Here is a 23,433-nt window from a genome sequence, read left to right as displayed (position 1 = left end):
ATAGACATATTAAAAAACAAGAAAATGCCATTGGCTCCTGTGATAACACTTTTTACTCTAAGCAAACATTACTCATTTTTTAAATAAAATACAGAGGGTACCTAGTTATTAATTATAATTAACTATGATGATGATGATGCAATTTCCATTTAATTTCTTTTTGAGGTATTAAATGGCATTGAAGTTTAGATCTTACAAAATGGCCAGCAGTAGGGGTGGGGGGGTAATATACTCTTATTGAATCTTTGTCAACTTATTTCTGTGTTGATTCAAAGTAGTTTGGATCAGAGCTTGATTTAGTTTCAAAGAAGGAGATGTGAAGGCACTCAGTTTTCTTTACAGTGGTGGTCACATGCTAATGATAACAACAGGCAGTTTTCTTCTTAATTACAAATCATTTCGATTGAATTTGTATGTTCATCTAAAATCACTTTGTCCTTAAGGAAAATCATGAACTATGCACATTGCTAGAATTAAGAACAGTTTTTTCTTTAACATTAAATGTATCAACTCCAGCATATTCCCACCCCCTTTGTTAATTAGCATTCTGTTCATGGAGTAATTCATTATTTAAGGTGACTTTGCAGTCATTAGTAGCAGACTTGCACATTTCTTGTAAGGCAGGTCAATTTAATAATTTCTTATTGCAAATGAAAAATTCCAGGTTAGGCACCGAAATATTCAAAGCGTTAATGACTACTGCATATGTACAATCACTTATCAGACTGTAATATATTCCCTAGCTTTAGAAAGCTACTGCTATGTAGTGATCTCAATTGACCTGAGTTAAAAGTTACTTTGTCTCTTTAACACTTTGTGGCCATGAGAGGTCTTTATAGGGGCTAACATTGCAGCCTACAAAACCTAAATAGCCTATAAAACCTTGGGTAATTGCTTACCTATTCAGGCAATTGGTCAACACAGGAATGGCAGAAGGTGTCAAGGTGACATGGTCTAAGGCAGCTGGAGAAAGCTGGACCAGCATAGACCTTCACTGAATAGGTACACTGATTGCAGCAGGGATCCGTTGCATTAGAGCAGACAGTTATTAGCAAATAGAAATAAAGTTGTTTCAGTCAGTATATCTAGAGAAAGGATTTCAGGTGACTAGAAAAGCAGCTTCTCTTCCCACAGGCATCATGGCTGGAGTTTGGTCAAGAAGAATTGAGGGCTCAGTAGAGAGTAAACTACCCAGACCATCCAATTTGAGGTGGTTCAGGTATGGCCCCCTACCCCACCCACCTCCCAGGATAATTTTATTACATCATGAACAGCTACAAATAAAAGAACAGTTGTTTAAAGTGGAGCACATTTTGGTCTCACTACCTCCTGCTTCGTCAGGGAGGTGTGGGATGGAGCTTGAAGGAGTACTGAAGTGGCAATAGAGGAGGAGAGGAATTTGGATTTTGTTTAAAGGGTTAAACAGCCTGCAACCTTCATGAATATCTTGGATCTGTCGTGTCACTGGTTGCCTCCATTGTGGTCACTGTGATTCATAAACAAAATATGCTTGGTACGAATGACCTCATCTATTCTGTCTGATGCCTTCATTCCATGGCAGGAAAACCAAGAGGAACAGGTGGAGGTGAGTCAGCCACCAGGGACAAGGCTCAGGTCTTGCTCTGCCTTGGACTGGCTGAGTGAACTTGGAGAAACCACCTAAGGTCTTTGGAATTCAGTTTTTCAGTAAAATTGCTGAATTAAACTAAATTAGCTCTAAAGCTCCCCTTCTAGCTCTAAGAGTCGATAGGCGTAGCGATATCCTGTGTTCACTTTTCTTGGGGAGTTGACTACCTAAGTGATCTGAAGCTGGTAAGTACTTCGTGACTTACTCATGATTTATTTCTAGAACAAATGGATCCCAGGGGGCTGAAATAGAGAAAAGTTGACCCAAGCCCATTGATTCAATGCCTAAATGAAGCATCTTAGACATGTCCCTGAGACTGGAAGAATTTATTGACATGGATTAAGATCTACTGTCTTTCAAAGCAGCAGGTGCTGAAGAGGCATGAGTGCTCTGACAAATGGCTTCACTCCAATTATGTCGCTTAGTAGCCTCCAGGGAAATCCCCCCATTCCTCACCAGCATACCATGTCTCTCCCTAATTTCATATCTTAGTACCATTAGCCCTAATGTCAAACAGTCAGTTGATAGACAGTTAAGTATTTATCAAAGGGGACCTTAGGGGACTTAACCCCTCACCTCCCAATAATCATCAACAGCCCTCCAAAAGTAAGCCAAATAAACGTAATATCTGTAAAAACATTGTCCTGGACACATGCAGCTTCATGTCAAGTTCCCCAGTCTCTTTCCAACTGCACTACCAACCCTAAGGCTTAACTGCCTTCTGGACAGTTAAGCCATTCTGGCGCTTCTAACGAGATTTAGTTCAGACCTGCTGTGAGCCTAGGTATTGCGCTGGTGCATTGACCAGTTTCAACTGCAGGGTCCAACCTCAAGTTCAGAGATTGCGGCAGCAAGTGTCTGCTGGGTCTCGGAGCTGAGACGTTTGGGGTACCTTCTCAGCATTGATCGTCAGACACTTAAGTTCTGTCTGGTGTTACGGGGAGACAGCCATGGCAAAGGAGAGAGAAGCAGCAATAATGGCTTTCTAGTCTTATTGTTGAGGCTCGTGGACTCATGAATGCTTAGTACCAACTCACATCGAAAAAGAGGCTATATGAGGACAAGTGACCTTGTCTGTTTCACGACAACTCTAGCTTCAGCACCTAACACAGTGTTAACTCATGGTAAGTACTTAGCAATGGAGGTTGAATGACCGATGATGAGGCCACATAGAGCAGTGGTTCACAGCACAGATTCTGGAACCAGACCACCTTGTTCCAGATCCTGGCTCCACTGCTTGCTAATTGGGAATGTGAGCAAGTGAGTAAGGTGTGTCTCAGTTTCCCCATTTTAAAGTAGGAATAATAATAGTATATATCTCAAAGTTATGCAGGATAAATGAATTGATGTTTATAAGCAGTGCCTGGCATGCACTAAATGTTTATTAAACAGCCAGAGTAACCAGTTGACATGCCCCCACGTCCTTTTCCATCATTACTTAGGTTTTGTTTTTGGAACTCAAGTTTGAGTTTGTGAGAACACATGCTAACCAAGCATGGGCCTGGACCGAAACACACTTCTGCCTTAAGACCTCTGGCTGTGCAGCTTCCTATGTATACAATACTCTAAAGCACCTCTTTCCATCAATCTTGTTAAAGTGCTACTTGACCTACCCTTCTCGACTGAGAGTTCCTTGAAAGCAGACGCCCTCCAATAGGGCCTAATTTAAACGGGTACTCAGTGGTTTTGGAATGAATGCATGATGTACTCAGTGAATGGCTGCTTGTTGGTCTTTTACTCACTCCTGGGGAAGGAATTGCAAACTCCTCCCCCATCTCACAGGTTTTTCTTTACCCATCAGTGTCATATGTACATGCACAGGCCTGGTCACTCCAACCTCCCACCCAGCTGTTGTTATCTTCAGCACAATCTCTGATCATCACCTCTCCTCAGCCTTCCCAGGAAACCCCTTTACTTTCCCCCAGTATCTGCTCTCTCTTCCCTGGCCTGTCTCTTCCACATGGCTTGATATTTGACATTTACGTTAGCAATCTTGCTTTGTTCCTGTCTTTTATTTTAAGTCATGTCAAATCCTTCTGGTAAACTGTAAAAGAATTAGTTGCAAACAAACCGTTATTATCATTTTCCTTTGCAACCTTTTGTTTTTCCCCTTCACCCTCATAGATACCTCAAGCCGCGCCACTTCTTTCCCCGATGGTTAAAACATCTTCGTGACAGTATTTTTTTGATTTTGCTCTTGCTTTGGTTTCCATTCAGAGTTCTGCTGGTCACAGCTGTGATTTAGTTCGATCTGTATCTGATTCAATTCACATCTTATGTAAAGAGTGAGGAAGTAAAGTAGATGGGGTGATTTACCTCCCTATTGTCTCATACCAGTCTCCGTCTTTGAAGCACTTCTGATCTGCTTAACAGATGGAAGTGACGTATAGGAAATATTTCAATCATAGTACAAGGCAACCCATAAGATAAAACCGTCTGGTCTTAAACCATTGGCTCACAAACTCTGAATTGCTCCGAAACCCACTTAGTGTGGGTCATTTTGGGATATTGCTCTCCTAGCTCCTATTATGTTATAATCTCCATGAGAATCAGGAGCCCATCTTCTTCTTCATCTGTGTATTTTCATGATTCTCAGCATGGGTCTGCACAGAGAGGACACTCGAGGAGCACCACTGATGCACAGATGATTACTGCCTCCTGCCTTGACCCAGTTCTGGGCATTCTCCGGGCGCAGGTACATACCAGGAAGGGCTGGAAGTTTCCTAGTTGGCATTTCCTGTGGCTCCGCAGACACTCCTTGTGCCTCTGGGTAGGCTTTCTAATGAAACTGACTTCCAGGGACTAATTCTGCCACTGCAGATCCTGATTTTTCTTCTTCTTCTAAAAACCATTTTTCCTCCGTGTCTTCGAGAGGTCCACCCCTCAGGAGAATAAGAGCAGTAGACTGGTTATGCTAAACACCCCACCTCGGGTTTCAGTTTTGAATTTTTCACAACAACCCAGTCATCTGTATAGTTGAGATAGACTCATCTTGGAACTTCACAAAGCCACTTAATTTTTTTAAACTTCATAACTCTAGATAATTTTTATCTAGGTTTCCAGTCCTCTTGGATTCCCAGGGAATACTCTGTCAAACAGGACACTCAAATGAGTGCCCTTTGTCACTGTCTTTCCTTGCCTTTCCTCACCCTACATGCTAATAATGTGCAGCTAAGTAGTACATATTGGAAGAGTGTTGATAGTTTGTTTGCATATAATCTGTTTAACCATAAAGCTGATGTGAGCAAGGCAGGCACACAAATAAAGATGGGAAAAATTCTAGGGATGTTCAGAGAATGTGACTCGGGCCATTTTTTTTTTTTCCATCCATGCAGTCTCTAGACCCGTGGAAAAGACATTATGTTTGGGACCTGCCCCTTCAGCTTCTCAGCTCTGCAATATCCCTTGCTCTACAGACTGTATAGTATCTTCCTGGTCAGCCTGGGGCTTGTGCGTCCATGAAAACTGCCACGATCCTCAGGGAAGAAAAGGTGAGTGCCTTGTTTGTATGTGGTTCGTTTCCTTCTAGTGCATGCTATTTATTCTGGTCACTAAATAGCCCCTTAAGTCTGCTTAGGACAATATTTGTTTGTAAAATGTAGATAACCAGCTCAAGTCTGACAGCATTCAGTTATTAAGGAAGCATTGGAGACATTTCTGTGGACACAGAATCCTACCTTGGTTGACCTTTCAATTAGGCTCGTAGCTGGTGAAGTGACTATTACTGAAAACTGGTATAATTTAACCCTGCAAGATATTTGGTCCTGACCAAAATGTCCATAAGACACACCAAAATGTCCTTCATATTTGGTCCTGTCCAAAACATCCATGAGCATATTCATCCCATGCCACATGATTTGATTAGGACCAAATTCAAGGAGCTTTTGCCATGTACCAAATGTCTTATGGACATTTGGACTGGTTCAAATATCTGCTAACCATAAATTAATGATTTTTTATATGTAATGGTTATACTGTAGAAATTAGATACGATTTCTGTAATCATATCAAGAAACAACGGTTTTGCATATCTATTTATTATTTTCAGATTCCCAAAGGCTGAATCACATACTGAATTTGATGTTATAGTTCAAATTTTCATGAGGGGCATTTATGTGTGTTGTTTTCTATTGATGTTGTCCTCAGGCTTAAAGCGAAATCTTCAACCTTTGTGTGCTTGTTTATATTTGTTACGCTATGAGACTAGATATCAATTACAGGAAAAAAACTGTAAAATATACAAACACATGGAGGCTAAACAATACACTACTAAATAACCAAGAGATCACTGAAGAAATCAAAGAGAAATCAAAAAATACCGAGAAACAAACGACCCAAAACCTATGGGATGCAGCAAAAGCAGTTCTAAGAGAGAAGTTTATAGCAATAAATGCTACCTTAAGAAACAAGAAAAATCTCAAATAAACAACCTAACCTTACACCTAAAGCAATTAGAGAAAGAAGAACCAAAAAAAAAAAAAAAAAAACCAAAGTTAGCAGAAGGAAAGAAATCATACAAATCAGATCAGAAATAAATGAAAAGGAAATGAAGGAAACCATAGCTAAGATCAATAAAACTAAAAGCTGGTTCTTTGAGAAGGTAAACAAAATAGATAAACCGTTAGCCAGACTCATCAAGAAGAAAAGAGAGAAGACTCATATCAATAGAATTAGAAATGAAAAAGGAGAAGTAACAACTGACACTGCAGAAATACAAAAGATCATGAGAGATTACTATAAGCAACTCTATGCCAATAAAATGGACAACCTGGAAGAAGTGGACAAATTCTTAGAAAAGCACAACCTTCTGAGACTGAACCAGGAAGAAATAGAAAATATAAACAGACAAATCACAAGCACTGAAATTGAAACTGTGATTAAAAATCTTTCAACAGGGTTTCCCTGGTGGCACAGTGGTTGAGAGTCTGCCTGCCAATGCAGGGGACGCGAGTTCGTGCCCCGGTCTGGGAAGATCCCACATGCCGCGGCTGGGCCCGTGAGCCATGGCCACTGAGCCTGCGCGTCCAGAGCCTGTGCTCCGCAACGGGAGAGGCCACAACAGTGAGAGGCCCGCGTACTGCAAAAAAAAAAAAAAAAAAAAAAAAAAAAATCTTTCAACAAACAAAAGCCCAGGACCAGATGGCTTCACAGGCGAACTCTATCAAACATTTAGAGAAGAGCTAACACCTATCCTTCTCAAACTCTTCCAGAATATAGCAGAGGGAGGAACACTCCCAAACGCATTCTACAAGGCCGCCATCACTCTGATACTAAAACCACACAAAGAGGTCACAAAAAAAGAAAACTACAGGCCAAAATCTCTGATGAGCATAGATGCAAAAATTCTCAACAAAATACTAGCGAACAAAATCCAACAGCACATTAAAAGGATCATACAACATGATCAAGTGGGGTTTATCCCAGGAATGCAAGGATTCTTCGATATATGCAAATCAATCAATGTGATACACCATATTAACAAGCCATATGATAAACTCAAAAGATGCAGAAAAAGCTTTCAACAAAATTCAACACCCATTTATGATAAAAACCCTCCAGAAAGTAGGCATTGAGGGAGCCTACCTCAACATAATAAAGGCCATATATGACAAACCCACATCCAGCATCGTTCTCAATGGTGAAAAACTGGAACCATTTCCTCTAAGATCAAGAACAAGACAAGGTTGTCCACTCTCACCACTGTTATTCAACATAGTTTTGGAAGTTTTAGCCATAACAATCAGAGAAGAAAAAGAAACAAAAGGAATCCAAATCGGAAAAGAGGAAGTAATACTGTCGCTGTTTGCAGATAACATGATACTATACATAGAGAATCCTAAAGATGCTCCCAGAAAACTACTAGAGCTAATCAATGAATTTGGCAAAGTTGCAGGATACAACATTAATGCACAGAAATCTCTTGCATTCCTATACACTAGTGATGAAAATTCTGAAAGAGAAATTAAGGAAACCCTCCCATTTACCATTGCAACAAAAAGAATAAAATACCTAGAAATAAACCTACCTAAGGAAACAAAACACCTGTATGCAGAAAACTGTGAGACACTGACGAAAGCAATTAAAGGTGATACAAACATATGGAGATATATACCATGTTCTTAGATTGGAAGAATCAACATTTTGAAATTACTTATACTACCCAAAGCAATCTACAGATTCAGTGCAATCCCTATCAAACTACTACTGGCATTTTTCACAGAAATAGAACAAAACATTTCACAATTTGTATGGAAACACAAAAGACCCCGAATGACCAAAGCAGTCTTGAGAAAGAAAAACGGAGCTGGAGGAATCAGGCTCCCTGACTTCAGACCATACTACCAAGCTATAGTAATCAAGACAGTATGGTAGTGGCACAGAAACAGAAATATAGATCAATGGAACAGGATAGAAAGCCCAGAGATAAACCCACACACATAAGGTCACCTTACCCTTGATAAAGGAGGAAAGAATATACAAGGGAGAAAAGACAACCTCTTCAATAAGTGGTGCTGGGAAAACTGGACAGCTATGTGTAAAAGAATAAAGGTAGAACACTCCCTAACACCATACACAAGAAAAACCCTCAAAATGCATTAAAGACCTAAATGTAAGGCCAGACATTATAAAACTCTTAGAGGAAAACATAGGCAGAACACTCTATGACATAAATTACAGCAAGATCCTTTTTGACCCACCTCCTAGTGAAATGGAAATAAAAGCAAAAATAAACAAATGGGACCTAATGAAACTTAAAAGCTTTTGCACAGCAAGGGAAACCATAAACAAGCCGAAAAGACAACCCTAAGAATGGGAGGAAATATTTGCAAACGAAGCAACTGACAAAAGATTAATCTCCAAAATATACAAGTAGATCATGGAGCTCAATATCAAAATAAGAAACAACCCAATCCAAAAATTGGCAGAAGACCTAAATAGACATTTCTCCAAAGAAGATATATAGATTGCCAACAAACACATGAAACGATGCTCAACATCATTAATCATTAGAGAAATGCAAATCAGATCTACAGTGAGGTATCACCTCACACCAGTCAGAATGGCCATCATCAAAAAATCTAGAAACAATAAATGGGTGTGGAGAAAAGGGAACCCTCTTGCACTCTTGGTGGGAATGTAAATTGATACAGCCACTATGGAGAACAGTATGGAGGTTCCTTAAAAAACTAAAAATACAACTACCATACTACCCAACAATCCCACTACTGGGCATATACCCTGAGGAAACCATAATTCAAAAAGAGTCATGTACCACAATGTTCACTGCAGCACTATTTACAATAGCCAAGACATGGAAGCAACCTAAGTTTTCATCAACAGATGAATGGATAAAGAAGATGTGGCACATATATACAATGGAATATTACTCAGCCATAAAAAGAAACGAAATTGAGTTATTTTTAGTGAGGTGGATGGACCTAGAGTCTGTCACACAGAGTGAAGTAAGTCAGAAAGAGAAAAACAAATACCATATGCTAACACATATATATGGAATCTAAAAAATATATATAAGGTTCTGAAGAACCTACGGGGTTCAGGACAGGAATAAAGAAGCGGAAGTAGAGAATGGACTTGAGGACATGGGGAGGGGGAAGGGTAAGCTGGGATGAAGTGAGAGCGTGGCATGGACATATATACACTACCAAATGTAAAATAGATAGCTAGTGGGAAGCAGCTGCATAGCACAGGGAGATCAGCTCAGTGCTTTGTTTACACTTAGAGGGGTGGGTTAGGGATGGTGGGAGGGAGATGTGGGGATCTAGGTATATGTATAGCTGATTCACTTTGTTATACCACAGAAACTAGCACAATATTGTAAAGCAATTATACTCCAATAAAGATGTTAAAAAAAACCCCACAAAACTCTTCAGTGGCCAAGAGACAGATACAATGGATAAAATAAAGAAATTTAAATAATCAAAAAAAACATTTTAAAAAAAAAAGAAAAGAAAAGAAGCCCTTGATGGGCACTGTAGTGAAAAAAAAAAAAAAAAATATATATATATATATACACACACTCCAGAAAAGATGTTAAAAAAAAATTTATAGGTCTGTGCAGTCCTGTTTTCTTTGGTTTGCTGTTATATACACATCTGCATCTTCAAATGTACATTTTTAGTGGCATCTTCACTTCTCTTTTATTGATCCTTCAGTTTTTTTGTTTTTTTTGTTTTTGATCCTTCAGTTTTTCTTGATACTGTGTTCCTTAATGGCAGTGCTAAAAGGAAATATTCATTTTACTTAGAGAAATGAGATCCAAGGACATTCCACAAGTTAGGTTGTGTTTGCTAAGCACTAATCCCTCCAGTTATCCCACGGAAAAGAAGAGCACATGGCCAAGTGCTTGGTGCTACGATACTGATGCTCTCAGCTTAATTCTACCTCCATTTGAAAACTCACATTTCAGCACTCCCCAGAGGGCTCACAGGCACACATGGGCACGCCCAGGTTCACACACCCACGTCCCTTGGCTTTTCTCTTTATTCTGTCTCTTTTGTTCTAAGGTAGAAGAGGAGTATGTGTATTGCATCTAGGACAGAAAGACTAAATTTAAGTCTTTTGTCAAACAATAGAAATCTGAATCTCAATAGAATATGGGGGTCTATTGGAAAGCTCACACTACTCCTGTATTAGACATGTAACCAGAATGCCCCCCAAGCCTCTTTAGCTTATAGGTACAAATAATTTCCCATTAATTCTAACACTCACGATTTGTTGTCTTGTGGTCCACACGTGTATAACTGGACTACGCAAGTCTCTTGTAGTTGTATGTGAGGCTCCCCAGGGTGACTTACCTGTTAGTAGCACCAGTCCTCTTATGTTTGATGTGTGTGTCTCTGTTTTAAGGTCTCTGTCTAGAACATCATTTGAGGCTGGACTTAGGCTCCCGCAGCCACTGTGGCCATGGCTGTCCCTGCTGGCACAAAGTTACTGCATTGAGTGTTGCCTTCTTTTGCTTTCAAAGCTGGAGAACCCACACCAGGCCAAGTGGGCCCTATATTCATTGGGACACTTTTGGTTATAAGTGACAGAAGCCCAGTTCCAACTGGTATAAGCCAAAATAAGGGAACTTATTAGCTCATCTAGCTAAAAATAGAAGGGGAGGTAGGGTGGCATCCCAAAGTATCAAGAGGCCAACAGAGCACAGTTTCATTCTTTATCTTCTTCTTTATAATCTTCTGTTTCTACAATCTTCTATTCTTTTCTCCTTCCATTTATAATCTATTTCTCCATCTCTTGCTTCTACTTTTCCCTTTATTAGTTTCAGTTTAAGGCATGTCCTCTCCATGGAGCAAAGACCAGGCATTCATTTTCTTTCTTTTCTTTTTTTCAACCACTAAACTTTTATTGTATATCCTTCTTGTTGGTAGATTTAGTTTTGGTTAATGCATGCCTTTTAGTGATTATTGGTGTCCTTGACAGATGGATAACAAGGCAACAACAGCATTCTGTAACTATTTGAGGCACTCTGATTTGAAACATCTATTTCTTAGAATTTGTTAACAAAAATTCAAGTATTAGATATAAATATAAATAATTGTCTTTTATTGCTTAAGAGGCAGTATTACATTCGAACCTTATTTTATGCAGTTGATGTTTGAGTTAAAACAAAAAATTAGACAGCCCTATATCATCCTAATTATCTAAGCTCAATTTGTAAAATCCATTTATGATTTTACTGGGGCAGACTGTAAAAATCTCTCAATTTCATAGAAACTTTCAGAGGTCAGTTAACATCAACATGGTCTGCAGATCACAAATTAGAGAATAAAGATAAAAATTTTGTTTCCTTGATTCTTAGATCCATTCTTTTCACACGTTTTGGTTTCTAGATCTAATTGTGTCACAAAATCAATAAGCACATTTTATGTGGAGGTTTTTTTTTCTCTAGAGCATTGTAATAAAATCAACATAACATCTTATAAAAGATGATATCTTATTTTTATGGTTAATTAATTTTTATCATCTTTTTTGAGATATAACTGACATATAACATTGTGTAATTTTAAGGTACACAACATGATGATTTGATATATATATGATGATTTGATATATAATCATATATATATATATATGATTACTGCAGTGAGTTTAGTTAACATATCCATCACCTCACAGAGTTACCTTTTTTTTGTGGTAAGGACTTTTAATATTTTTCTCTCTCTGTACCCTTGTGTTCATTGACACATTACTCACAATAGTCAACATATGGAACCAGATAAAATGCCCAAAGACAGATTAATGGATAAAGAAAATGTTATATATGTATATATCTCACATATATATATTTATATCATATATATAGAAAGTATATATATGTATATATATATATGAATATTTTTCAGCCATAAAAATAGAAGGAAATCCTACCATTTGTGACAATATTGAGGAAGCTTGAGGGCATTATACGAAGTGGAATAAGTCAGACAGAGAGAGAAAAATACTGTATAATCTCACTTTTATGTAGGTTCTAAAAAACCCAAACTCATAGTAATAGACAGTAGAATGGTGGTCGCCAGGGGCTAGGTGGTGGGAAAAATGGGGAGATGTTGATCAAAGTGTACAGACTTCCAGTTGCAAGATGAATAAGCTCTTAGGATCTGATGTACAGCATCCAATGTATAGCATGGTTAACAATACTGTATTTATACTTAAAAGTTGCTAAGAGATTAAATCTTAAAAGTTCTCACCACGCATACACATATAAGGTAATTTTTATTTTCGCTGGTAAATAAAGTAGCAAGAAGTGTCTTCCTTAATAATTTCAGGAAGAGTCCTGGAATTGAATCTCACTGGCTGCTTTGTGTCACGTGTTCCTCTCTGTCCCAAACGCTCTGATTGCGGGATGTGGGGCTGAACCAGCCAGGTCCTAGGCATGTGGCCACCACTGGAGGGACAACTCCATCCAAGCCTCACAAGCTGAGAGTGGGGCAGGAGCAACTCCCTTAAGGAAATACGAGGTCCTGATCCTGCAAGAAGATAGAAGCAATGCAGGGGTCAAACGTAATAGATGTTTATTAAATGCTTTGTTCTGGCCCATAGAGTCTCTGTAACAATTCAGAAAATGCTCCTTTTTCAAAACTGTGTTGCAGTTTTGGTCACTTGAGCCAACTTTTCACAAAACCCTTTGTGAAAAACTGCACTTTCAACTTTTATTTCTGTCTTCCTCTTCCACGTAACTCAGAACAGGTCCATGGAACTCATCTGGGAAACTCACAACATTCTGACCCTTTCATTCACCCCATTTTCCCAAGATGCTTTTATGCCAAATTACTTCATCATTGGCTTCTCTCCCTCTCTCGTGTAAGTCAACTCTGACAAAGGCACCCTGGTGCATCGTTCATTAGACTTCACCTGTTGTGGGGTAAATTGTGTCCTCCAAAAAGATGTGTTCAATACCAACCCCTTGGACAGGTGAATATGCCCTTATTTGGAAATAGGGTTATTGCGAATGTTATCAGGTTGAGACGAGGTCGTATTGGATTGGGCTAGGCCCTATTCTAATGCCTGATATCCCTATACAAAGAGGAAAATCTGCACACAGAGCTACACATGGAGGAGAGTGCCTTATGAAGATACAAAGACACAGAAGACAAGGAGAAGGCCATGTGAAGACAGAGGCAGACATTAGAGTGAGGCTTCTATAGGCCAATAACTACTAGAAGCTAGGAGAGAGGCATGAAAACAGTCCTTCCCTAGAGCATTCAGAGGGAGCATGGCTCTACTGACACCTTGATCTGGGGCTTCTAGCCTCCAGAATTATGAGGCAGATTTCTGTTATTTTACGTTACTCAGTTTGTGGTACTTTGTTTTGGTCACCCAAGGAGACTAATATACTGCCCAACTTTGTATCAGCATTTAGTTTCAGCAAGGATCTAACACTTCCTAAAATGTCAAAACTAAAGTGTGGAGAAGTAAAGAAATTATCCTAAATCCCACAGTGATTTAATAATGGCCAGGCCAGGACTAAGAACTTGTGTTCCTGTCTTCTCCGTCCACTGTTCCTTCTAACACTGGCTTCCTTAATGATTTCCTCCGTAAGTCTAAGGAAGGTTGGATCAAGGCACAAGTCCAACACTGAGGTTAGCAGAGAAGCCCTCTGCCCAGAGGCCAGTGGGAACCATTATCCATGAGAGCGAATCACTGAGACTGATGTAGGAGATATGGCGTGAGGCATGGGATTCACCTTAGCTCCAGTGCATCATCTTTGGAGAGAGAGCAAAAGTAGATTGCAGTTGTATGAGAAGGGGAGGGTATTCCAAGAACAGCTGGAGAGCACCAGGTATCTGGATGTGTGTTTTTTGCCTTCAACAATAAATTTTTCAAAGAAAGGCTTAGCCTTTGGGGCTTGAAGGAAAGGGTAGAGACAGTAGAACTTCTTTATCTGAAGGTGGTAGTTTTGCCAGGCACCTGCAGAGTTTAGGGGCATGTTGGGATTGGTGAGAACTGCTGAGGCTAAGTGACCTGCCCTAGGAACTAAGTAATCACAGACGGGAGAGAGTATAAGCTGCAGTGATTGTTATTCAGGTCTGGGAGTTTGTAGTTTTATAAATGTCTCCCTAGAGTAGAGAGAACTTTTATTTGTAAGGTCTTACTAAAACCTGCCAGGACCACCTGCCTGTCATCCCTCTTGGGAAGAATAAAAAATAGAGTTCTCCCTCCAGGGAAATGATTCTGTACCTACAAGGAGTCCAAGCATGTTATGATGAGGCTAAATCATCTTGTTATTTCCATTGACTCGTGAGCATGAGTTCCAGGATCCTCTCAATCTAGGTCTGTCCCATGGTCCTACCGTGGTTCTTCCAGAGTCTCTGACTGTCACAAACTCAATGTAGTTGAGAATTCCACGGAGGCTGGAGTACGCTGGTTAATGCATTAAACATCACACAACTCTGGGATATAACTGAACTGTTTAGTTTCATATTTGAATTGCCTACCCTAAAGAAATGCAGTGAACCTCCTAGCAGAAATCTAGGATAGTCCTATTTTCCTGGATACTTTATACTCCTCTTTCTATATGGATGATGGAGGCTTTGAGGAGGAAAAACAAGCAAACCACCATGGCAAGAAATAAATGTGTAAAGTTGGAGGTAATGACTTTTTCTCCTCACTCGTCTTTTTCCCACTCACATGTTATTGCTTTGGTGTGGTCCCTTTTGTTCACATTTTTAAAAATACAGTAGAAGAGGACGGGAAAGCATGAAATGTTTTATTATCTAATAGAAGAAATTAGTTACTATAGAAATTATCTTCCACGTGGCTGTTATTTTTAGGCAGACACCCTTCAATCAGGAATCATCTGAGGTTTGTGGCCGTCAGGCATTCAAAGTACATTAGGAAATCCGCCGTTGTACCCAGCCTTTGCTCCTTCCGTCAGGTCTGTGACAGGCAGACAAGGGGATGGGTGTTCGGCAGGTCGGTACTTGTCAAGTGAAGCTAGGACACCTTTCAGAGGAATTTAAATTGGATCAGGTTTTATCATTCATTGCTTTATCTTTGATACTTTCCCAGAGAGTTATAATTAGAGATATATGAAAGATAAATACCCTGAAAAACTTGCTGATGGACGAACTCTACCCATAGGTATAGTGCATTTCTAAAACTTCTTTTTGATACATAGACATGTATTTATATGACATCCTTGTCCCTTTTCAGATATATTCTAGAAAGGCAACCTTGCCTACAGAAGTTGTTCTTAAGAGAAATTTTATGGAGGCTTCCCGATATGGCGTTACAATAGGTAACTGCTTGTGTGTTAGGACTTCAGGGAATCCTACCCTCCCTCAGTATAGTATCCCTTACCCCTACCCCCATTATAGCACCTAAAGGTCTAAAAATCCCCATAGGAAAAGACATTGTGAAACTGAGAAGCCATGACTATCTATGAACATAGTCTTTTATGCTCTGAAAGAAATCAATTTAGATGACACACTAAAGTAGGAAAATGCTGACGTGTTTTAGATCTTATATAACAAGAATGGGGAAATTTTACATTTTCATCCATGCCTGCTAGAAAGATCCACCATTAATGAGAAGTCTATGAAATAATTTTGCTTTGTCACAGATCATATATAAGACAGTTTTTTTGTATGTGTGTGTGTGTTGTTTTTTTTTTTGCGGTACGCGGGCCTCTCATTACTGTTGTGGCCTCTCCCGTTGCGGAGCACAGGCTCCGGACGTGCAGGCTCAGCGGCCATAGCTCACGGGCCCAGCCGCTCCGCGGCATGTGGGGTCTTCCCGGACCGGGGCACGAACCCATGTCCCCTGCATCGGCAGGCGGACTCTCAACCACTGTGCCACCAGGGAAGCCCTGCTCAGGTTCTTTGACTCAGAGTTGTTAATCAGTGTCCAAGGCTGCAGAGGTGAGAGGCAACTGGAATGCTGTAAGGAGAATAAGCTTCTGTTAACCTTGGTCAACCTGCTGGATGTTTCTTCAAGCCTGTCCCAACAGAGTTAGTGTAGAGACAAGTGTTGGCATTGGTGGCTTTGTAGAAGCTCACGTGGACACTTTTGAGCCACTAGCATGTGAAGATGTAGGTCCTTAGACCTGGATTGACCCTCCTGAGCCTCCTTTAAGTTTTCTGTGGCTTCAATTAAAAAACATTGACCTCTCTTCTGCCACTGGTACTTCTTTCCTTTTCTTTCCCCAACCCACGAATCATTCTTTTTTAATTATCCTCAGTAGCATATGCACTAAAATAGTAGAATATATACTAAATCCTTGGGTTCACAGAGAAAAACCGTGCAAATATAGTTTCACTAAAGGTGAACTGAATCTGTGGCCAGGAAGCGATTATTAGAACTCCTTCTTGCTACTCAGGACCTAAAGTTCTGATATGTAATCCGCACAGCTTTATTTTAAGGAAATGATCCATTGTACCTGTCAGATCCACTGTTCTAAGTGGGGCTAGAACACATCATACACAGGAGCTGAATTCAATTCTTCCTTGTGAAGAGGTAACAACTCAGGAAGACCTCAGCTGAATTTCATACGTATCCATTTTTGTAATTGAAGTATAGTTGATTTACAATACTTTGTTTCAGGTGTACAGCACAGCTATACGTATATATGTATAGATGCAGTTATATATATATGTATGTATATATGTATAGATATGTACATATATGCATATATATGTGTATGTGTGTGTGTGTGTATATTCTTCAGATTCTGTTCCCTTATCGGTATTACAAAATATTGAGTAGAGTTCCCTGTGCTATACAGTAGGTCCTTGTTGGTTATCTATTTTATATATAGTAGTGTGTATATGTTAATACCGACCTCCTAATTTATCCCTCATACGTATCCATTGAATCAGTTATGTGCCTTAGGAGAAGTAATCAGTTATCACCTAGTCTTAGTTTTCACGTATGTAAAATGAGAGTAGTAACTTATGAAATTGCGTAGGGGGTTTATTAATTTGGGGTAATATAAGTAAAGTGGCTATCACAGTCTTGGTATAGGGGGGATGCTTAGTTAATATATGTGCTTTTTCACTTGTTGGACTGTGTGCTCTGTGAAGAATAGATTTATGTCTTCTGTTCCTCCTGTGGCTTCCCACAGTGTATTATAGCGATCTCCATACAGCAGCTACTGTTTACTGAATGGTACTGTCTGATTAGTGTGGAATTCAGTGAATGAAGGTAAATGGTTGGCTGGGCCCAGCCACTGTGGACTTGGCAGTTGTGTATCTCTCAGAACAGAGGTACCCAGAGGAAGCCTGATGTCTACTGCGGCCATGAACACCAGTGTGTGATTCAAGTTAAGTGCTAACAAGAGAATCCAAGGTTTTTGTTTATGCTGAGCTTGTGCTTTGATGTGATCCTAGTTAGAGTCAGGACAAGGGCAGCACAAATGAGTGACTGCAAGAATTTATTGACTGAGGAGATGTAATCTACAGATTTATGGCGAGATAGATGCAACTTGATTTATAGAGGAAAACTGCACCTGCCCCTCACTGGTGTTAAGCTCTAGGTAATAGGACACTCAGCATCCCTCCGTAAAGACTGCTAAGTTTCTGGGCCGGTTGTCACACATTGTAAATCATGGAGACCCATGCTGTGTCTTGCTCAAAGATATAAACTAAACAAGCACAAGCATGAGACAATAAATAAGCAGCATGTTACATGTAAGAATAGAGGTCATCCAAGTTGTGTGGCAATGAGGGCTCAGGGGTCATCCATGCTGTGTGGCAATGAGGCCTCAGAGGTCATTGTAGTTTGATGGCCGTCGAGTGTGGTTTAGAGCTCTGTGTGTTTCCTGCCGCTCTTCTCAAGGCGGCCCAGGAAAGGAGCTGAATTTTCCTGCAGGTTTTATTTTGACTAATTAATGACATAAACTTGGAGGTATGAAACGCAGCAGAAGCCATCTATTGTTTTAATCGCTTCTGACCTTAATATTTTCAATGCCATGAGGATATGTTCTCTGACTGGCCAAATGATGCCTGCCCACAGGTGGTCAATCCATAACGTAAGAGTCTGTCTTTTAAAAGGAGCTCATGGGTTAACCCTGAACCAAAAAAAAAAAAAAAAAAACGATAAAGCCCTTACAACTTTGTATTTAAAATACTTGCCCAGCCCTGCAATATTCTAAGGGAGTTCGGCTCCATCTTGTGGCCTAAAACCAAGTGTCCATTTGTTCCATCCTTCTTGGCTACTTAAGAGGAGACAGTCTTTTGCCAACTACACCTTCAGCCTTGTATTCTTTTTGTCTCACTACTATTTGTGGGGAAATAGGCATGGGCCTGGCAAACTGAGAGGGGTACACCTGGCTTTGTTACCTCTCATGCTCCCAAACTTATCTCTCTCCCCTCCTCTTGTGGGAAGAGTGGTGGGGTACCACAGGCTTCTGCTGTGAATTCAGTGTTCTCATGCTATCTTCCTAAAAGTCTCTTATTTATTTATTTATTTTTACCTGTCCCAAGGAATAAATGGTCATTTCTTAAGATGCTATTATGTAATAAGATTGGTTTCATTTAAAAAAAAGAAAAAGGAATTAAATCCGTTGACTGAATTTGGAGAATTAAAGGATGGACGGGGGCTTCCCTGGTGACACAGTGGTTGAGAATCTGCCTGCTAATGCAGGGGACACGGGTTCGGGCCCTGGTCTGGGAGGATCCCACATGCTGCGGAGCGACTAAGCCCGTGAGCCACAATTACTGAGCCTGCGCGTCTGGAGCCTGTGCTCCGCAACAAGAGAGGCCGCCATAGTGAGAGGCCCGCGCACCGCGATGAAGAGCGGCCCCCGCTTGCCACAACTAGAGAAAGCCCTCGCACAGAAACAAAGACGCAACACAGCAAAAATAAATTAATTAATTAATAAACTCCTACCCGCAACATCTTCTTTTAAAAAATAAATAAAAGGATGGACGGTAAGATATGAGATCCATGGAAGGTAGGCCTAGTTTTTAGAAGTGACCTGAGGGCCAGAGGTGGAAAACTCACAAACAAAAGGGTTGCATCTCGTTCTCAGTGGCTTTTTAAAGCTTACATGGCTTTTTAAAATGTAAATTAATTCCCATCATTTAAAAATAGAGAGATGTCATATAAAAAACAAGCATAACTTGCATTTCTGGCTTCTTAGTCAAAATTGGAAGATTTGACAACATAGGGTTCACATTTCCTTGTGGTAACAGTCAATGGAAACTGAATAATAGTCAAACACTTTAAAGCAAGCACACATCTTCCGTTTTACCACAGACCCCACCACTCCCTACAGTCTTGTGGTTGACCCATATCCCATCCCTCAGTTTGTACCTGCTTGACTCCTGCTTGACATTGAGTTTGTGACTCTGTAGGCTTGTAGCATGTAAGACCCATTCACGTCCTTATTATGGTATAACTTTGGGCCTAGTCCCACAGTACATTTTTAAAAACTGAGTAATTGTCTAGGGACCCATGTCTAGCCCAAAGATGTCCTGTCTTCACAGGGCAGGCTGACCTGGAAATCTCAGGAGAGTGATACAGGGAGATCTCAGGGCCTGAAACAGTGACCTGGGATATGTCAAAGCATAGATGTATTTCAGCTTAATACAGAGTAACAAGAATGTCAAAAACAACAACAAAAAGAAAATGGGGATTTATCTATGTTTAGGCTGTTTCCGTGAGTCTTCATTTATTTGTTCTGGTTTACTGATACCATTGGACATATGCTGTTTATTACTCCATTTGATTATGCCTGGCCACTCTAACTCCTAAGCTGTAAACTCTTAGAAGACAGATTTTCTGTTCCAGTTCTTTTCCCTTTTGTCTTTCCTTTCCTCTTCTCATCTCCCCATTTCCCATAACATAAAACACATAAAAATAATACATGCTTTAGAGTTAGCTGTAGGTACACAAATAAAAGTTCCATCAGTTTCCTAGCTGCTGCTGCTTTTCCTTTGCTGGATCAGGGTGGAATCCCATGAACCTTTTATTCTTTCTCATTTTAGGATTTAGAATGAGACAGCGCCACGTCCTCATGGAGTCCACAGGGCCTGCAGGGCACTGCCCTCACTTGGTGGAATCTGTCCCTTGTGAGGATCCGGTGTGTTATCAGTGGCTGACATCTGAAGGGATCTGTATCCCTGATCACGGCAAGTGTGGCCCCGGACATCGCATCCTGAAGGCTGTCTGCCAGAATGAGCAAGGTATGACTCAAAGAAACACGAGGATTGTGTCACCACTCTCAGGCCATCTTCCCCAGGGAGAGAAACACAGTCTTTCCTATTCTTGAATACTCACGTTTAAGTCAAGTGACCTATTGCTGCAGAGTAAGCTGCTTTGACTTAATACAGGGCCAAGTACTCCATGACAAAAGAACACTGTCTGATTATACCTAAATGTAATACAGTGAACCCAGAGCACTCTCTGGAGTTTTTAATTCATTAAGACAAACAGAATACAGAAATTGGCTGGAGAGTCTTCAACTTATAAGTACAAAACAAGTTTGATTTGCCTTTATTGATGTTGATATGTAATATGCTTTTATATATTATTAACAAATACTGGCTGGTTAAGATTCCAGGGCTGCAGCTCCCTCCGAGTTAAAAAGAAAAAAAAAAAAGTACTAAGCTGTATCTTTTCAATTATATAACATTAGATTAGAACCAGTTCTAGACATAATGCTTACATTTCTAAAGAACCATTTTAAAGTATAAGTTGTCAAGATTTACAAAACTATTAACAGTGGTGTCTTTCCTTCATCACCAAGCTTCTGGTGTGATGGTTGTGTGAAACGAAGGGTGATTTAGAAAATATGTAAGTCACATGGAGATGAGAAGAGTGACATTTAAGTAGAGTTAAAAAAATTCGGTCTTTTGGAAGAGTATCGGGTATGTCTATTAATCAGTTCTGCCATGAGAAGTCAGAATTTATAATGCTCTTGGCGTGTGGAGTGAAATGTTTTGACTTATGGAGTAAAGAAATCTATAGAACAGAAGGAAATTTCCAAGTGGATTCAGAACGGATATTAGCATCCACACAGGGTTGACATTCAGCAACGGATTTCCTGTTCCCTTCCTTCCTCTCTCCCCTTCTCTCTCTCTCTCTCCCCACCCCGTCTCTCTCCTTCCCCACCCCCCATCACTTCCTTCTTTCTTTCCTTCTTCCCTCTTCTTTTTATCCCTCCCTCTCTCCCTCCATCCATTGTTCCTTCAGTTTTTTTAATCATTACCTTACTTAGACAAATATACATACAAATATACATTTTATGTAATTGATTACCTCATGAAGCCAGGTAGTTGTTTAATTAAGTAGGGCCACACCAGATTATATTAGCTACAGTCCTTTTTGACTAAAATAGTTAACACAGAGGCTTCTAATATTACTGAATAATTTTTGAATTGCGGTGACGTGTGAAATTTATTACCAGCAGCCCATAAGATCACTTTTTGAATTCAAGAAAAGTAGTATAGATGTTTAAAACCTGGGCTGTAGTGGCAGACAGGTTGGAATTTCCACTCTGCTACTCTTCTGCTAGATAATATCAGGAAAATTATTTAGCTGTGGAGGCATCCTTTCCTTCAGCTGTAAAGCGGGGATAATAAAACCTCCCTCTCACTCTCAGCTTGTGAGAATTAAATTACTTACATAAAAGTGATTAGTGAAGTGTCTGGCACATAACCATTCAAAATAAGCTATGAGCTTACTTAGTTGTAATGCACATTTATTACTGTTCTCTGTCCTGGGGGATTTGTGCAAAGAGCATTCTTTTAAAAAATGAAATAAATGAAAATAATAATGAGGATTAGAATAACCATACTAGTTCGTCTCCCCAACCTCCAGCTGTGGAAACATAATCATTTGTTGGGTTGAGACCCAATGACAAATGACTGTAAGGATTTGTCATCCCATAGCAGGAACTGGAGACTTTACAAGGCTGTCATACTACGGCCACAGGGCCAGGAACTTCTTTCACGATGTGTACTGTCCCTTCTACAGTACTGCAGAGTGTGAGATTCTGATTTATAGCTAGAAATATATATTTGGTCCGTGTTCTGGCACACAGCTTCTAAAACCACGGGAATTTCCTGAGGAGTAAGAACAGTGGGAGTAGGTTTTGTTATAATGTTTGGTCTCCGGCCCTCCGTTCCTGAAATGACTTCCATGAAGGTGAAATTGGTGTCTTGTTATTCACATCAAGCCCCTTTCTACCACAACTGGGTTTATATGAATGAGATGGCTTTTGGAAAGTACCTAAAGGTGGGGCTGGTTGCACAGGAACCAACTGTGAATAGAGGGTTGGAACTTTCAACTCTACCCCCTGATATGGGGGGGGGGGGAGGGGGAGGGACAAGAGGCCGAATCAACCACTAATGGCTAGTGAGTTAATCAATCATGCCTACGTAATGAAGCCTCCATAAAAACCCAAAGGACGTTGTTCAGAGAGCTTCCGGGTTGGTGAATGCATGGAGATTTGGGAAGAGCAGCGCAGGGAGGCTCCTTGCCCTTTCCCATACCTTGCCCTGTGCATGTCTTCCATCGGATTGTTCCCAAGTTTTATCCTCTTATAATAAACTGGTTATCTAGTAAGCAAAGTGGATTTCCTGAGTTCTGTGAGCCTCTCTAGCCAATTAATGAAACTCAAGAAGGGGGTCATGGGAACGTCTGATTTATAGCCAGTTGGTCAGAACTACAGGGAACAACTTGGACTTGTGACTGGCATCCTGAGTTGGAGGAGGTCATTGGAACCCCCAATTTGTAGCCAGTTGGTCAGAAGCACAGGTAGCCGGGGCTTGAGATCGGTGTCTTAAGCGGAGGGCGGCCTTATGGGACTGAGCCCTTTTCCTGTGGAATAGGATGCTACCTCCAGATAGATAGTGTCAGAATTGAGTTGAACAGTAGGATAACCAGCTGGTATTGGAGAATTCTCTTAGTGTAGGGTGGGGAAATAACCGCCCCCCCAACATACGCACACATTGTGACTGAACGTAGAACACTTCTTTACAGAGCTGTCAACTCTACCATTTTACAGAAATTCTACAGTTTTATTGCTATTCATGTGAAATAACTAATTTTCAGCATTGACCTACCCTCTCAATTTTTATGGCATAAGTAGGAATTACTACTGGTTCAGATCGGTTTCATGAAATCTTTCTGGGTTTTGTGGGATAACAGCCACAGCTGTGGTTACAAGAACATACTGGCCTCCTGATGACTGAAGCAGTCTTTTGTCCAGTGAAAAATTGAAAATATGATCTGGTTGCACTTTTTGAAGTTCAGCTTCAATGAGGTTGTGGATGATTGATGATCAAAGTTTGCCAGAGAAATGCTCCCGTTTGACCCTCTACATATCATCATAGCAT

The 23,433-nt window shown here is 40.3% G+C and overlaps 1 protein-coding gene across 1 annotated transcript in view; it reads left to right on the top strand.

The window, feature by feature from the left end:
• THSD7B (thrombospondin type 1 domain containing 7B) overlaps nucleotides 1-23,433 on the top strand; it is a 1,126,819-nt gene that overhangs the window by 625,257 nt on the left and 478,129 nt on the right. The window contains exons 7-8 of the mRNA XM_067742059.1: nucleotides 4,963-5,118; nucleotides 20,080-20,277. Coding sequence (XP_067598160.1) covers nucleotides 4,963-5,118; nucleotides 20,080-20,277 — 354 coding nt within the window. The remainder of the gene's footprint in view (nucleotides 1-4,962; nucleotides 5,119-20,079; nucleotides 20,278-23,433) is intronic.

This window comes from Pseudorca crassidens, chromosome 6 (assembly GCF_039906515.1).
Source record: "Pseudorca crassidens isolate mPseCra1 chromosome 6, mPseCra1.hap1, whole genome shotgun sequence".
In the NCBI taxonomy this organism is placed as follows: Eukaryota; Metazoa; Chordata; class Mammalia; order Artiodactyla; family Delphinidae; genus Pseudorca; species Pseudorca crassidens.
This window is presented reverse-complemented; position numbering and strand designations above follow the sequence as displayed.